The sequence below is a fragment of the Cannabis sativa genome, chromosome 6 (genome assembly GCF_029168945.1).
Source record: "Cannabis sativa cultivar Pink pepper isolate KNU-18-1 chromosome 6, ASM2916894v1, whole genome shotgun sequence".
Taxonomy (NCBI): domain Eukaryota; kingdom Viridiplantae; phylum Streptophyta; class Magnoliopsida; order Rosales; family Cannabaceae; genus Cannabis; species Cannabis sativa.
In genome coordinates, this window is record NC_083606.1 from 5,599,021 (window position 1) to 5,615,502 (window position 16,482).

Here is a 16,482-nt window from a genome sequence, read left to right on the forward strand (position 1 = left end):
AAAAAAATCGTTATTATAACCACTTGGGGCTAGCTCAAGTGGCCATAGGGGGTGCGTGTGTGTTGGAGGTCTTGGCTTCGAGTCCCAGGTTATGTTGATGTAATATATAAACGCTTAAATCAAAAAAAAAAAAATCGTTATTATTTTATAATTTTTTAATTAAAACTTATCTAATGGCCCCCTCAAATTTTTTTTTTTTTTTGTTTGCACTTTCATTTGACCCTCATATATTTTCTCCCTCCATCCCTGGTTATAATAAGACAATTACATGATTTGGCACCAAATGTAATCATGTCCTCAAATGTCACCACAAATCTAACCCTAAATCATTTTACCGTCTATATATATAGGGACACGATTTTGTCCCGTAATGTACTTTTACAGAATGTATTCTGTGATGTACGGAATATAATTAAATGAGTTATTTGAAGATTCAATTCAGTTTAGGGTGAACGACATCACCTGGGATCTCCACCTAGGCGAAGTCGACTCCCCTGACGAACCATATAAGATTATTCTGGGAAAACTACACTGTCACACAAGACTAGGCAAGAAGGCAATACAAGTCCTTGAAGAATGCATGGGCCTCCATTTCTGGCTGGAGTTGGAAAGAACGTGACGATGGGTTGCTTCAGTTTTCCTTCAAAACTAGTTTTGATGCTGAAAATGTCCTTCTTTGGAGACCATGGCTAGTGTGCGGATACTTATTGGTTCTTATGCCATGGTCATCATGGCTTACACCAGAAGAGGTCAAATTTGACCACACCCCAATCTGGGTCTGGCTGAAAAGCATCCCCCTTTTTATTGTAACAAAACAAATCTATAGGAGTTGGCAGGAAAAGTCTCGAGCTTCCCCACTTCATTGAAAAGAATTTTAAAAGAGGCTCTTTTGGAATGGGTACGCTAAGATTTAGAGCTACTGTTGATTTATCCAAACCACTCTTCTCAGGCTTCTTTCTAAGACGATCGGGTATAAAGGATCTCTATTTACAATATCTATATACGAGAAGCTACCGATGACACATGAACAAAGGTTCTGCTTTAAGACACCATCGGTGATTAAAGCTGATAAAGGAGGCTTCTTCCCAATGTTCGGGAATTGGATGGCCGAAGATGCTAGTGAAAAATTGCCATTTCATTCCCCTCTCCTAAAATGGTTCAATGACTGGATCATTAATCAGAAGGCAACGAAGGAGGAGAAAGTGCAGCATCTTCTAAGTAATCAGAGAATAAACTTATAGATTGAAGTCGCGGATTCGAGAGAACTTCGAACATAATACCCAGGAAAGAGAGGACAAGTTGAGACAGTGGTGGAAACCAGAGAGGAAACTGGCGAGGTGGTGTTGAACCGGTATCCACCGCTCCATTTGCCAGGGATTGGTGAAGTTACTCCATTTGAGAACACTGCAAATCTGATAGTTGAAAAGGTAATTCCAGAGTTTCCTACTTTGAAGATGATGGGAACTAGGCAGCAGAAAGAAGATGTACCAAGCAGTAGTGGTACGAAGCCCATGCATGCGAAGGCTGGGAGCAAGCTTGCTATCTCAAATTTCCCTTTGTGACTAAAGACAACGGGCTCTAGGTGGATGACACTAGAAATGGAACAAAAATAGATGAGCCAACTAATATAGCCGTTGGAATACAGATGGCTTATGTAGACAATTCCACTCCACATGGGTCAAAGGGGGTGAAGGCCCACGAGACATCTGGCCCTAGTTCGAGAGGCACAGGTGTGAGAATTAAATCAAATGAATTGGGCCCTGGTCATCAATGCCTTCTTGGATCCCAGGCCCACCTTATTGAATGGCCATCAAAAGAGTGTTGGGAATTAGCCTTTGATCAATTGCTAGGGGCAAGAAGAATTGATAAATTAATATCACCGTGAACCTACTCTGTTCAACCCCATCCTTGACATTGGAGAGATTAGGTGTTATGAGGCTAAGCATGGTCTGAGGAAAAGGAAATCAACTGATGGTTTCTACATGCTACCCAAGAAGAGGGAACACAATGGTTTCTCTTCAAAAGAACAAACTGTCAATTCTAACATTGAAGGAAATTTGGACTCTCCCATGTCGGAGATTGAGGGAGGATTTTTGCCAGGATCTTATGAAAAGTGACAGAGTAATCGAAAGAGAGGAAGACTGAGAAAGTATACAAGTCCTGCTACGAAGCCTAAGGAGACAACATCAAGGACAAGAGGAAGACCGGTGAAGGACCCATCCCCACTTGCAGCAAAAACATTGAGTCTGAAAAGGGAAGGAAGCAATAGAAAATCGAAAAAGGTTGGTAACATCTGGAATACTGCTTTAGTGGAGCTAGCAATTGATCTTCAAAATCACTTTGTGGTTATTGAGAAAAATACAAATGCACCAAGTAAGTGTGTGATTGAGGAGACTTGCCCACAAAAGTCTCCAAATCACGGAGAATGAAAATCAACACCTACATATGAATAATGGCATTACCAATGATCGAATGGAGACTACCAAGCATTATTTTTGCTTTGGGGCTATGGAGACTTGCCCACAAAAGTCTCCAAATACCTAATGAAGATCTTAGCTTAGAATTGTTGCAGACTTAGGAAATTTGGGGCAGTTCGACAGCTGACGGCGCTGATCCGTCAATCAAATCCCGACGTGATTATTCTGTTTGAAACAAGATTAGCCGAGGAGAAATTTCATAGAATTTGCCTGAAGCTGCATTTCATTAAAGGAACTTACATTCCTCCTATTGGAATGGAAGGGGGATTTGGTCTCTATTGGAGAAGTGGGGTTAAATGTAGGGTCCTAAGTGATGACAAGAATTTAATAAATGTGATCATTGAATCTGACCCGCCAGGTACTCTGCGAAATTTACTGGGGGTTTACGGCCCTCCAAGTTTTTCTGGCAAAGAGGCTTTTTGGAATAGAATTGGTGATTTATTGTTGAACACTACGAATCCATACGTGCTTATTGGTGACCTCAATGACACCCTTGCGGATCACGAAAATCTCAACTATTCTAACTGGAGGAATGCGACTCGATACTCCTTTGATCTCCGCCGAATAGTTACAAGACCTGAATTAATTGATTTGGGGTCCCATGGTGGTCAATTCACATGGTTTCAAAAATCCAATATCGCGGGGGAGGATGCAGACTGAAAAGAGCACGCTTTGACAAAGCGTTGGCTTCGATAGATTGGAGGATGATGTACCCGAGTGCCATAGCACAAGTCCTTAGCGCTGCTACTTCTGACCATCGGCCTATTCTCTTCAACACAAAGGGTGGTGTTAATTATAGAAAAATGTAGTTCAAGTACGAATTAATGTGGGGAAGAGACCTGAAATTTTTTTGGATCACTAAAAATGCTTGGAAGGATAAGCTCCACCAAAATCCAATGGTCAAATTCTATCTTAAACTGAAGAAAACAAGGGATCGGCTATCCCAGTGGAATAAAGTCCATTTCAAAATGATTGGACATTGAGCGAGTGAAGCTAGATTTTCGCTGTAGCAATTAGAAAATAGAGACAATGTGAATGTAGAGGAACTGACTGGAGCTAGGGACAAATTGAATGAGGCTCTTGCCAGAGAAGAGATTTTCTGGAGGCAAAAGTCAAGAGTTAAATGGCTGCAACAGGATGATAGCTGCACTAAATTTTTCATGGCAACAACTGTTATCAGAAGAAGAAGAAGAAACTTCATTCAAGAGCTACGAATGGATGATGGTACTTGGGAAAGAGATCCTAAAAACATTGCTAAAATGTGCATTATGAAATTTAACAACATCTTCGTCGACAAGAGAACGTCTGTTCTCCTTACACTGAAATGCCTCGATGGATGTCATATCTCGCCCCAAGATAATGAACGTCTGAAAGCTATCCCTACGGAGAGGGAAATTGAAATGTGTATTCGATCTATGGGGCAAGAAAGAGCTCCTGGACGTGATGGAATATCCACGGGTTTCTACCTGCAGCATTGGCCTACGGTTAAAAGAGATGTGTTTGACATGGCCACACACTTTTTTTCAGAAGTTTTGAGCTTCCACAGTTCATAAACACACACAATCATTGTGTTAATATCAAAGATCAAAAGTGCACAAGCGGTGTCAATGATTACAGACCAATCGCACTATGTAATGTTGCCTACAAATGCATCTCCAAAATATTAGCGCTAGATGATGACTCTAATAAAGATTTTGTTGAACCAACAACGAAACCGATCATGGTTCTTTGAAGAAAAAATTACAAAGGAAAGAGTTAGATTCCTGAAGTTAGGATGGGGAAGAAGCATGTGGATGAAATTCCTAAGGTTTGGTTTCAATTTCTTTTCGGTTTTGCCCTAATTTTGAAATGTTGTCTTTGTTTTATTTAGTGTTTTTTCTTGTAAGTTTGGTTATAGGGTTTTATATATTTTATTTATTTTTTTGTTTTCTTAGTGATAGGTTTTATGATTTAGAATATTGTTAGATTTAGGTTAATTTTAGTTTTTTTTTGGCATAAATAGTTGTTTATTGATGTATTTATTTCTATTCAATTTAGACTTTATTTTGTAATGAATATTTGTACTGTTTTTTTTTTTTTTATATATATATTTTTAGTATTCTTTGGCCGATTGTTTACCATTTTTTGGGTTTTGGAAATGCATGTACCCTGCTTCTGATCACTATAGATCGAAAGTGGCCTCCACTTAATTGGAGTAACAATATCATTTAGAAGCTTAATTCTATTTTTTCAGGAAATGTTAAGAATTTGTTCCGTGCAACCCAATTTTATAAATTTTTAGAATACTCCTCTGTTCAAATTGTTTCCTCAAGCTGTTCATGGTATTCTCTTAAGAGAGATATAGTAGTCCAATTCGAATGAATTTTGGGAAAACATTGCTGGTCCATGCGTTCATTTTAGCGTTGAGGAGTTCACCTTGAATATGGGTTTGGATATATTTTATAGTTTTGTATTTTATTTTCATGCTCATGTTTACATGTTTCTGAATTATGTCAATATATATAATATTTAATTCAATGATGAAATAACTTTTATGCAACCTATCTAATTAGTAAACCAAGGAATATAGTTACAAAAATTATTTGAATCTTTGAATTATTGTATTATGTATAACACATTTTTACAATTATCAATCAACGATTGGACAACTTTTAAAGATTCAAGAAAATAGTCTGTGTAATAAGAAAAGTTTTAGAACTTCCCCTTAATATTTTAATTATATAATGTTGATAATGCTTTATGTTTTGTTAATATTTTGGATATGGTATATACCCTTAAAACAATAGTTATGCAACTATGAGTTTCTCATGTAAAGAAGGAGGTGTTGTTAGTTGCTATGTTACTGACCACGTTCACACACAATGGATATCTTGTGAAGTCAGGTTCTTTCAGTTTTAGTTGTATATGTATAAGAATAGGCTTGGATCTTCTTTTATCCTCAATGGTTGGTATCCTTCTTTCACCTGGTATTTCACTTGTAGTTCAGTGTGCTCTTGGTTGTATTCCAGCACTTGTTTCAACTTGTGTACTAGTTCTTCATATTTGCAATTAATAGATGAATTGACCACAAACTTCGTGATTTGCATAATTCATTCGTCGATTAAATTGTCTATTAATAAATATGAAAAACAGAATTGTGCTTTTTTCCTGACAGTTTAAAAATTTAAGCATTGTAAGTCAACTATGGGATAACTGTCATAAAACTGTAATGCAACAGTTATATTTGCTGTGAGGCAACTAATATTAAACCTTAAAACAACTAATAATGCCCCCTATGTAATACAAATAAAACTTACCACAATCGAGTTTTCTCTGTATGAGTCGTGTATTGCTAATTTCGATATATAGTAGTAGCACTACAAGAAATATCCCTTTTGCCAGCACATTTTTATGTTAGCAAAAGTCTAGTATTGCGCTGGTAAAATGAAATTTACTTTTGATGTACTGGTAAAAGGGGTTGGCAAATCAACGTTGATATTAGAACTTTTGCCAGCACAAAATGAAAAGTGCTAGCAAAAATGACTCTTCCCAACACGTAAATACGGTGGTAAAAGTTAAATTTTTGCCACTACAAATTTGTTAGTATTTTTCTTGTCACTGATTAACAATCAATTATACCTTAATAATATTATGTGAAGAAATAATTGTTAGAATTCTGTAAACCAACTTTATAACAACCAAAGGAATATATATTAATAAAACTAATCATGTTATAATTTTTTTTTAAAGAGATTTGTGTTGAATTGTCGATATGAAACACCTGCAAATATCGTAAAAACTATTATCTCTTTATCAGTTTGTAATCATTTATATGTCAAGTTTCAGGCATTAGTAAAATGTAAATGCAACTACATAAAAACTTAAAAATCAAAACAATATTTTTGTGTACGTGACTCTAGATAAATTCAATTTTTTTTTGTTATTCGTGATTTGATATGAATAAACCTACTATTAAAAATCTGGAAAACAGTGTTAATGCAACGTAATAAACATTAGCTAGTGTACTTGATATATATATATATTTTTCTTCAGTTTTTACTTGATTTGGATTAATCGGGAACTCTAGATCTATTTTAAACAGATCTACATTTTATGATTCTGAAAAATGAAATTAGGAGAATTAATTTTCTAGAATTCGAATTATAATTCACATTTGAATTTTTCTTTCAAACAATTTTTTTTTTGCAAAATTTTGCATCAATTAGTAATTGTAAATAGTTGGATTGATTAGAGTACTCTTCTTCTCAGGTGATGTCACTGGAATTATTACAAAAAATCTTATTTTTAGTCACAACAAAATTTGTGATTAAAAATAAAAAAGTTTGATTAATTATAAATCATCATTCATATGTTCGGACTAAAAAGTCTGTAGCTAAAGGTATTAGTCACAAAAAACACAATTTATTGTACTTATTGTGACTAAAACTAAATTAGTGACAACTTGTTTCTAAATACTATGTTTTAGTCACAAGTAAGCTTTTGCTGTGACTAAAAGTCACATTTAATCACAAAAAAATTATGCTGTAACTAAAAGTAAGAGTTTTTTTTTATAGTAAATTAATAATTGATCTTCGACTGGCTAGATTGTTTTGCTGTTGCCGTCCTTGTTTAAAGTTTTATAATTTTTTTTTATCTTGGGCCAAGCCTTGATTCATTTCTGCAGAAAAAGTTAATTTACCAGGTAATATAATATATTTATATAAATTTAGAAATATATATATATACTGTATAAGGGTCGTGGAAAAAGTTAATTTATAATTATATATATAAAAACAGTCTCACAATCAAGGAACGTTGTATCTGCGCTATGCTCATATAATTGTAATATTATATAAATATACATAATACATTTATTGTAACGTAATTAATTTGCTCATAATATATGTGGCCAATTGGCTTTAAAATACATATTAACTGCGGCATTTAATTTAATAATGTTAATATAATCTTTGGTTTACCAATAAATTGTACTAATTATACTATAATGAGTACTGTATATACCATTAATTCAGAAACAATGGATAATATTCACGGTATATTATGAACGAGTCGACTGGCACAGTAAATACATATATAATTCAATTTTTTATTAATTTTTTTAAAATAAGAAAATCAGAGATGAAAGATTATTAAATTATCCAATTGTCGTAGCTAGAAGATTTATAGTTAGCTCCAAGAAAAGAATATAATAAAATGGGAGCAAAACTTTCGAGTAAGAGAAAAACATATAAGGAAAACACACACATACATATATATATATTATATTATATTAAATTATAGTGGTTTATTTTTCTTATTATATATATTTAATAAAATATGGGAATAATGATCAGAGTAATAACAATTTTTGTAGGCATGCTCTTATTCCAGTTCTTAGTCGCTTTTGCAGACAAGGGAACCGCAACTTTCTACACACCTCCATATACCCGTAAGTTAAAAGAGATGTATTGATACATCTTTATCTGTTTTTTACCACCCGAAATACAAATTTTTTCTCATGCTCATGTAAATTATAGGTATTTAAGATATTCCTTAAAAAAATTTCTCGTGTAAACAGTGTGTTACACACTTGACTATTCTATTTCGAATGAATATATATATAGGACTTTAGTTCACACCCAATTAAGTAAAAGTTTTGTATATAATACAGCGTCTGCATGCAATGGATTCGAAGAGGAAGGAGTTATGATAGCAGCAGCAAGCGAAGCCATATGGGATGATAAGGGCGCATGTGGAAGAATGTATAAGGTGAGATGCATCGGCGGCACCAACCAAGGTGTTTCGAACCCATGCAGGGGTGGAGGCTCTATCGTCGTCAAAATCGTCGACCTTTGTCCCTCTCCTGGTTGTCGCGGAACCATTGATCTCTCTCAAGAAGCTTTTGCTATGATTGCTGATCCTAATGAAGGAAAAATAAACATCAAGTTCACTCAGTAAGTAATAACTTTGCTAATAATTAATTAATTTATAATAATAACTTTGAAGTTTAATATTCTTATGTTTAATTATATCATGTGTGAATTTCGTAGGGTTTGAAGAAACTTACGTACGTATACGATCAAGATCTTATGTATTACAAGGGATTTAATTATTTGTAGTTTAATTTAAGCTATTAATTAAGAAATATATATAACTCTCCATGATGTTATAATGAAGTGCTATCGATTGTATAATTAATTAGAGCAAATCTCCATTTATATTTTATTTGTAACTCTCCACCAAACTTTCTAAAATAAATAATAATAAAGAAACTCTTGCTTCTTTTTAATTTATTGTACATTATTCACTTATTAATTTGTCTTGTGAGTGGACAATATTATTATTATTATTATTATTATTATTATTATTATTATTATTATTATTATTATTAAAGTAAATAGAGCTATAAATAATGGGTAAAGACTCTCTTATTATTTTAGATATGACACATATAAGATTTAAATTTTTAATTATTCGGTGTAGACAAAAACATGTAGTATCAGCTATTTCTAATAATGTTCTTTTAACAAATGAAAAACAGAATTTGAACTGACGAAATTAGAGGAAAATCACAATTTTACAAACATTGAATACTTATACCGCTAAAGATGAACACTGAATATATATATGCTGTTTTCGAACTTAAAACTTTGTATATTTATTTCGCTATTTACCATTTTTAATATTGTTGAAAAATACCATAATACTCCCTTTTATTCAAAATTAAATAGCTATAGCTTAAATAGGTACTCGATTTTAAAACAAAAGTTACATATTAAAAGAAAAGGTGCTTCTACAATACACCTCCTAAAAGGGGTCCATCAATACACTTCTTATTTATATTTCAGCATTTAGAAAGTTTTTTTTTTGTTAATTTCTTTTATAATCGTGTATATTATAGTTATTTAAGACCTCTTAATTACAATTTACAATATAAAAAATAATGTTCAAATAATTTATTTTACACGAGTATAATAAAAAAATAATTATAAAAAAATTGAAATAAAAGACTCATGAATACCGAAATAATTAAACAGAATACATTTTTTAAATTTACCTAAACTATTTAATATAAGCAACCATTTATTTTATATAATCTACGTACCAAGTTCATCTATATGAGTCTCATGCATGGATACACATACACCGTTGATTTGGCTTAATTCATCACCAAATAATCATTGACTTAATACTATATAGCACAGAGAAGAGAAGAGAATTTGTTTGCGTAAATCTGTCCATATAATTAATTAGCATAAATATGAATTATATATATATATATATAACATTCAAATAATGAAAAAAAATATATATAAGAAATAGACAATCATGAGTCCATCGCCAATCATTGCAAGAAACATGAAATTGCAAGTTAAAAGCGCACGGGGAATCATGAGTCCATCACCAATCATTGCAAGAAACATAGAACCAGGTGATAAACCCTTAATATTGTCAGGAGTTAGGAAACTTGTCCGCTGAAAAAATAAAAATCATCAAGGTTACATTGTGAAGTTGTTTAATTGAGCAGAAACAGAAACACTAACAAAAATATAGATTATTACCATTTGTGATCCACATGAAGAGAAGTGTAGTCGTTCATCTAGATATAGCTCCAACAAATTTAGTACCAATGTACGAAAATCTGAATTACAATAATTAATCAAATGCCTCATTATCATTAAGCATATTCAAAACTCTACCCAAATTCTTTCAAACATGTATATAATACACAGTGCAGTAACAACCCAATAAGAACCCAATAATACACAGAATATGGATCTTATGAGTTCATACCTAATGGTATAGCAAGAGACTTGCATCAAATGGTGGTACTGATTTGATCACCACCACAGTACAACAACAACCCATTAAAAACCCTCAATTTTGTAAATAAATACACTCATAATAAACATTGCTAAACCCGTACCATTTGATGCACATATCATTTGTCCTAAATATCTGATACTGTTTTGTCAACAATTTGGAAAAGCTCTTCCCTATAAAAAAAAGAAAAAAAGTCATTGCAGAGTACACAAAAGAAAATCACTGCAAAGTCATATTCCCTGTAAGAAAGAGAAGCTATTTTGTTTTGTATAATTTCCTAGTATTTTTTCAGCAGTACATAATAGTCATACAATTGGCTTAATCTTATACAGAAACAAACAAAAAAATTAATCTAAAACAAGCATTAATATTTCACTGGTTTATATTTATTATGATAATATTGTTGTTAAGATTCTTACTTGGTATTGCATTGCATTATCTGATGTCACAACAATCACATCCAATGGTGTCTCTCTCAAGGAACAGAGAACCTAAATTTAACTCAAGCAGAAAACTTCAGACCAAAAAGTGGTAATAATAATCACAATAAATCTTGAGCTTACTTTTCGTTCCAACAATAGAATAATCTCTTACATGGTTAGATAGCTTAGCAAAATCGATGACTCTCACATTTTACTTCTACCTACCAAAATGTTCGTCCAAGTCCAAGATAACTATTAGTGTCATCACTTGGATTTCTCAATAGAGAATAATACGCCAACAACATCTCCATATCAACCAAACTTAACACTTAAGACTCATTCAGAAAGGTCACCCATTTAAAAGATTTTGTTTTTACTAATGCGATACTAAGAAAAAGATCCCATTTATGATATATGAAATGATTACATAAAATTGAAGTTGACATTCATAAAGGCAATTCCATTGGGTGCAACAAAGATTGAAATTTTGAAAAACATATATAAGGAAAACATTAGGTTTCTTGCATATACTCATAACACAATTGGCAACAAGAAAAGTCAACATTGAAAATAATGTTGATGTTTGAAAATAATGGCACCTGTAATATTCTCTTTTGTTGAAAAGCTCTACTGCCTCGTCGAAGCTGCGATTCTCGGCATCCTCTTCATCGTGGTCGTTCAAATGAGAGAATCGGTAGAAAGTACAGAAAGAATCGGAACAAGCAGGGAGTTTTAGTGTATTGTATTGGGAAGTAATGAATTGAATTTTCATGCAGGGAGAAACGGAATAAGAAGAAGAAGAAAATACGCCGGGACGATGGAATGAGCGATTGAGAGAACCTGATGTAATTGAAAGTTGAAAAGAAGACTCAACTCCATTTTGACAAAATTTTCTCTTATTTTTCACTGGATCCCATGATTTTAGTAAATCGGTTAGGGCTAAAGAAATAAATTTTGGAAACCTTCTATTCACCTTTTGGAAACCTTCTACATGAAAAAGCACAGGAGGCATTAGACAAAGATTACCCAAATTCCAGTGATAAAGGAACTACTAATCCTAATGCATTGCATACAGTTGAAAGAATCAAAGTAAATTTGGTAAATTTATGTTAGTTGTGACTTGAAATTTATCGATTAAGGGTATGGCACCAGCGAGTTCTGGTGGAATGGCCATTGATAGAGAAGTAGGCGTACTGCAAGTGTCCACAAACAATATTTGAAATTTGTAACAAAAATCAATGAATGAAAAAGAAGACTACGAAGAAGAAGAAAGACTTACGGAGTGCAAAACTTATACCGGAGTGCAAAGCCATAGCTGCGTTTGGTTGATCGTAAACCAAAGTGAGAGAATTGGATTTGATAATTTGGGGATATACGGTTTGTTAGAGAGATATGTGGCTAAGATGATTTTTTTTTTAATTTAAAAAAAAATTGTTTAATTTTTTTTGGGTTTATTTGTTAACGGGAGATCAAACATATTAGAATATTCTTTTATTTTTAAGGTATATTCTGTTAAACCAAGAAATACCGTTAAATAAGCACTTTTAATATATAAAGATATATATATATATCTATATACATTAAGAGCTTATTTACTACACCATATTTATATATGTATAAACTTCATAGAATATTGTATTTAGTATTAATTATTACGAGACTATAAATTTTTATACATAATAAATAATTAATTATAATATTTTAGAAAAGGTTTGAGGGTCTTGCCCCTGACAATAGACCACACACCCCAGACCCTAGGCCCCAGAGACCCAGACCCCGAACACCGACCTAAACTTGGACCTTGACTCGGATCCAAACCTCAGACGCACAAACTTGAACCTTGGTCTGAGGTCTGGGGATGGATCGAGTCCAAGTTCGGCCGATGTCGTTCGGGCTGGATGGCATCGAGGTCGAGGGCTGGGATTGAGTTTTATGATAAAGATACTGAGATAGTATAGTTTTACACAACCTACTAATACTGAGATACTGAGACATTATAATTTTAATTATAAATACAAGTCAATATAGAATATAATATTGTATTAAATAATATCAATATAATCTACCATAATACTATACAATACAATAAAATATGGTGTACCAGTGAGCCCTAATTTTTGAATACCTTCAGTACTAGTGGCTTTTTCTTAACTGCATATTAGAAATAGAACAGTCATATACTAGCATAATTAATCTAAGAACTATACTTAATTTTCTTATCTTGAGAGTGGAGAGAAGAAAGAGGATGCAATACTAGCTTTTAAAACCAATTTAAATAGGTAGCTAGTTCACACTACAAGAAATGTCACTTTTGCCAGCACATTTTTATGCTGGCAAAAGTTTGTATTGCGCTGGTAAAATAGAATTTACTTGTGAATTGTGATGTGTTGGCAAAAGAGGGTTGGCAAATCAATATTAGTATTAGAACTTTTGCCAGCATAAAATGAAAAGCGCTGACAAAAATGACTTTTTCCGCGTAAATGCACTGGTAAAAGTTAGATTTTAACCACTGCAAATGTACGCTGGTAAAATTTTGACTTCTTTGTCAATTCTAATACATATTTTCAAACCAAACTCTATCAATAAATTGTATTTTTGTTGACACTATACCTCTAATTTGATACTTTACATCTTGCTTAATTCTTTTTGTTAAAATTGTTGCTGTGAAAACTTTCTGATTCCAGAATACTTCATTTTGGCAGTTCCACAAATGATACACCATGACTGCTACCAAAGTCCCCATAACATGCTTCCTGAATTTGGCTACTTTAAGTCGAGTAATCCATCTCAGTAATCTCAATAATGAGGATGCTGATGTGTTCCATCCTAGCCAATATTGTTCAAACAATCCTTACTCAGATGGCATGCAAAAAACAAATGATCTCTGATTTTCTTATGCATTCCATACAACAAACATATATCATCTGTTACTACATTGGATATGAATAATCTCACTTTCACTTGTAGTCTATCTAGTACCGAAAACCATAAAATAAATTGATGCTTTGGTATTGTTGTTGTATTCCATACATCTCTATACCAGAAGACTTTTTACTGTTTTAAGTATAATCTCTGGTATCCTTTGCTGCTTTTGTAATGCCCTTTTGTGAAATCTTGAGCCAAGTTTTGATCTTTAACGCTTTCCTTCACCTTAACCACTTGTCGCCAATACCAACTGCTTGTGCCCAATGCCACATAGGCCCACTAGTGTTCATTACCAAGATAGACAGCATGTACCCATTGAACCCATAATGTATCTTGTTTAGTTGCAACAACACATACATATTTACCAATAGCAGCCTCATTCCATTCCACGATTCTCCTGGATCCCAATCCTCTTTCACTCTTTGGTCTACACATATCCTTCCAAGATATCTTACCGAACCAGCTGAATTCACCATGCCTTTCCATAAGAAGTTCCTGCATATAGAGATTGTTTACTATGTACAAGACTTTTTTTCGGAATAATCATTATCTGAGCCCAATACGTATGTATGGCTATGGGTACCAAGTTCACTAATGTTGCTCTTACAACATAGGACAAGTTTCTTGTACTCTAAATTCAAATTCTTTCAGCCATTTTTTCTATTAAAACCTCACATTTAGCAGCTGGTAGTCTCTTTGCACAGATGAGTATACCCAAATATTTAAAGGGGAAAGAGCTTTGCCTAAAACCAGATACTTCAATCACCCTTTTCACCTCATTTTCATCCATATTCCTGTAATAAATTGTTGTCTTCTCTTTGCTCAGCTATAGTCCAGAGGTTTGAGAAAATAATTCCAAGCCCTGAAGCATAATGTAGATGGATTTAAAATTCCCATGACATAATAGCAACACATCATCTACAAAACACAAATGATTCAATTTAAGATGATCACATCTGTCATGGTATTTGAAATCCTCCTTTAAACCAATTCTCATCATTATTGGGGAAAGATATTCCATTCCAAGCACAGATAATAATGGAGACATTGGATCCTCTTGGCGTAATCCCCTTTTGGCCTCAAAATACCCATGGAGTGATCCATTAAACATCAGGCTGAATCTTAGTGTTCTCGTAACACAATCAATTGAATGAATTTTCCTAGAAATCTGAATGTATGCAATACCTTCTTTGTACATGCCATTAATAAGTTTCAAGCTTTTTAAGCTTTTAGACACTTTTTGATTCTCATGTTAGTTTGTAATATTTTTGGTATTTTGATCCTCATGACAGTTTTGAAATGCATGATGTGTGACTTTTTGATGAAAAAGATTTAATTTTGGCATTCGTTGTAATTCCTAACTCATTGTCATAAAGAACATGAGACACATATTTGAGTTTTGAAAACTAACACACATTTGGATTCAAAACTAACCTTGGTTAGCCTCTAAGGTCTTACTTGAGACTTGGTCGGCCCTAGGATCTTAATCATAGTAGTTTGTGTAACGCCCCAATAATTTGCCTTATTTTACAAAATACTAATTTTGATGCATTAATTAAAAAGATTCAAAGCTGTTTGGAAATACACAGTGGGTTTTACAATAAATATGCAAAAAAAAGTGAATGATCATTCATATTAAAAACAAAATAAGTAGTTGAGTGTATTTTTTTTTAAAAAAAAAACAATTTGTAACATCCCACTGAGCTCAGATTACTTTACTATATAAAAAAAATAAAACCAAGGCTCCACCGGCGTTCTAGACCGTTTGCTCGTCCAAAGCCCGTTGCAGTATACATACCAGAACTAACCAGCTCATCAAACTTACATTCAATGTTCCCTGTCTATTGCCTGTAGGGGGAAAGTAAGGGGGTGAGCTAAAAGCCCAGTAAGGAAATGCTTATCATACAATACCATATAATATCACACATATCATTAATGTATTTATTAAGTTTTAGCAATATCATACACCTTATTTTATAACTATAGCCAAATAACTGTACACATGAAAACCTTTATCATATAGGTCTATACTAATTGTTCACACCATACACATATACAGAGATCATAACTCTAATATTATACTCATAACATAATCATACCAATACTATAAAATAATAATGTCATTACCATAACATTGGCATATCGTAGCCATTATTTACATAACCCAGGCCTAACCTGGCCCTACAATATCCTGGGCCTATATATGCAGCCCTACCATATAATAACCTCGGCCTATGCAGCCCTACCATTGTTATAGGATAGGGTATCTCTATATTCAACAGTAATATCACTGTATCATACCCCACCATAACAATCTCATACACGACTCAGTAAAATGCAGGGTATGGTATCTCTACATTCAACGGCCTTACCCCGTATCATACCCCACCATGGTCCCTCACTTTACCTGAGACGTTAGCATACAACAGACAACAGACAACATACAACATACAACATACAACATACAACATATACAAGTCATAACAACCATAATCTATTTATCAATTTACAAACTCATATCGTGTCCATACCACACATTCTCAGTACCATATACATATTTCATAAATCATATTCTAATACACAAAGAATCTAAATTTATACAGATAAACACATACAAAACTATCTAATTTCCTTACCTCAAGTCCCGCTGCTTAAGACTTGTTATCTCGTCACTACTACCTATAATAAAACATGAGTCATGGCCCTAATATTAAAATTCGTACTCTTATAGTACAGCAGAAAACTTACTATTTTTGACCAACAACTACACTAATTCAGTAAAAGTTGTTTTCATAAAAAATATAGGCAATTAAATTATCTTTCCAATGATATAAAGATCACTAAAAATAGACTAA

The 16,482-nt window shown here is 33.1% G+C and overlaps 1 protein-coding gene across 1 annotated transcript; it reads left to right on the top strand.

Moving 5' to 3' along the window:
* The first annotated feature begins 7,494 nt into the window (after window positions 1–7,494).
* LOC133039113 (EG45-like domain containing protein) lies at window positions 7,495–8,414 on the top strand. Its single transcript, XM_061117928.1, has 3 exons — window positions 7,495–7,510; window positions 7,831–7,905; window positions 8,128–8,414. The coding sequence occupies exons 1-3, from the start codon at window positions 7,495–7,497 to the stop codon at window positions 8,412–8,414; spliced, it is 378 nt and encodes a 125-aa protein (XP_060973911.1).
* Window positions 8,415–16,482: the final 8,068 nt, after the last annotated feature.

Excerpts from the sequence above, each read along its gene's own strand:
- LOC133039113 (XM_061117928.1), top strand. Across the intron at positions 7,906-8,127 it reads CTACACACCTCCATATACCC|CGTCTGCATGCAATGGATTC; the intron begins GTAAGTTAAAAG and ends TATATAATACAG.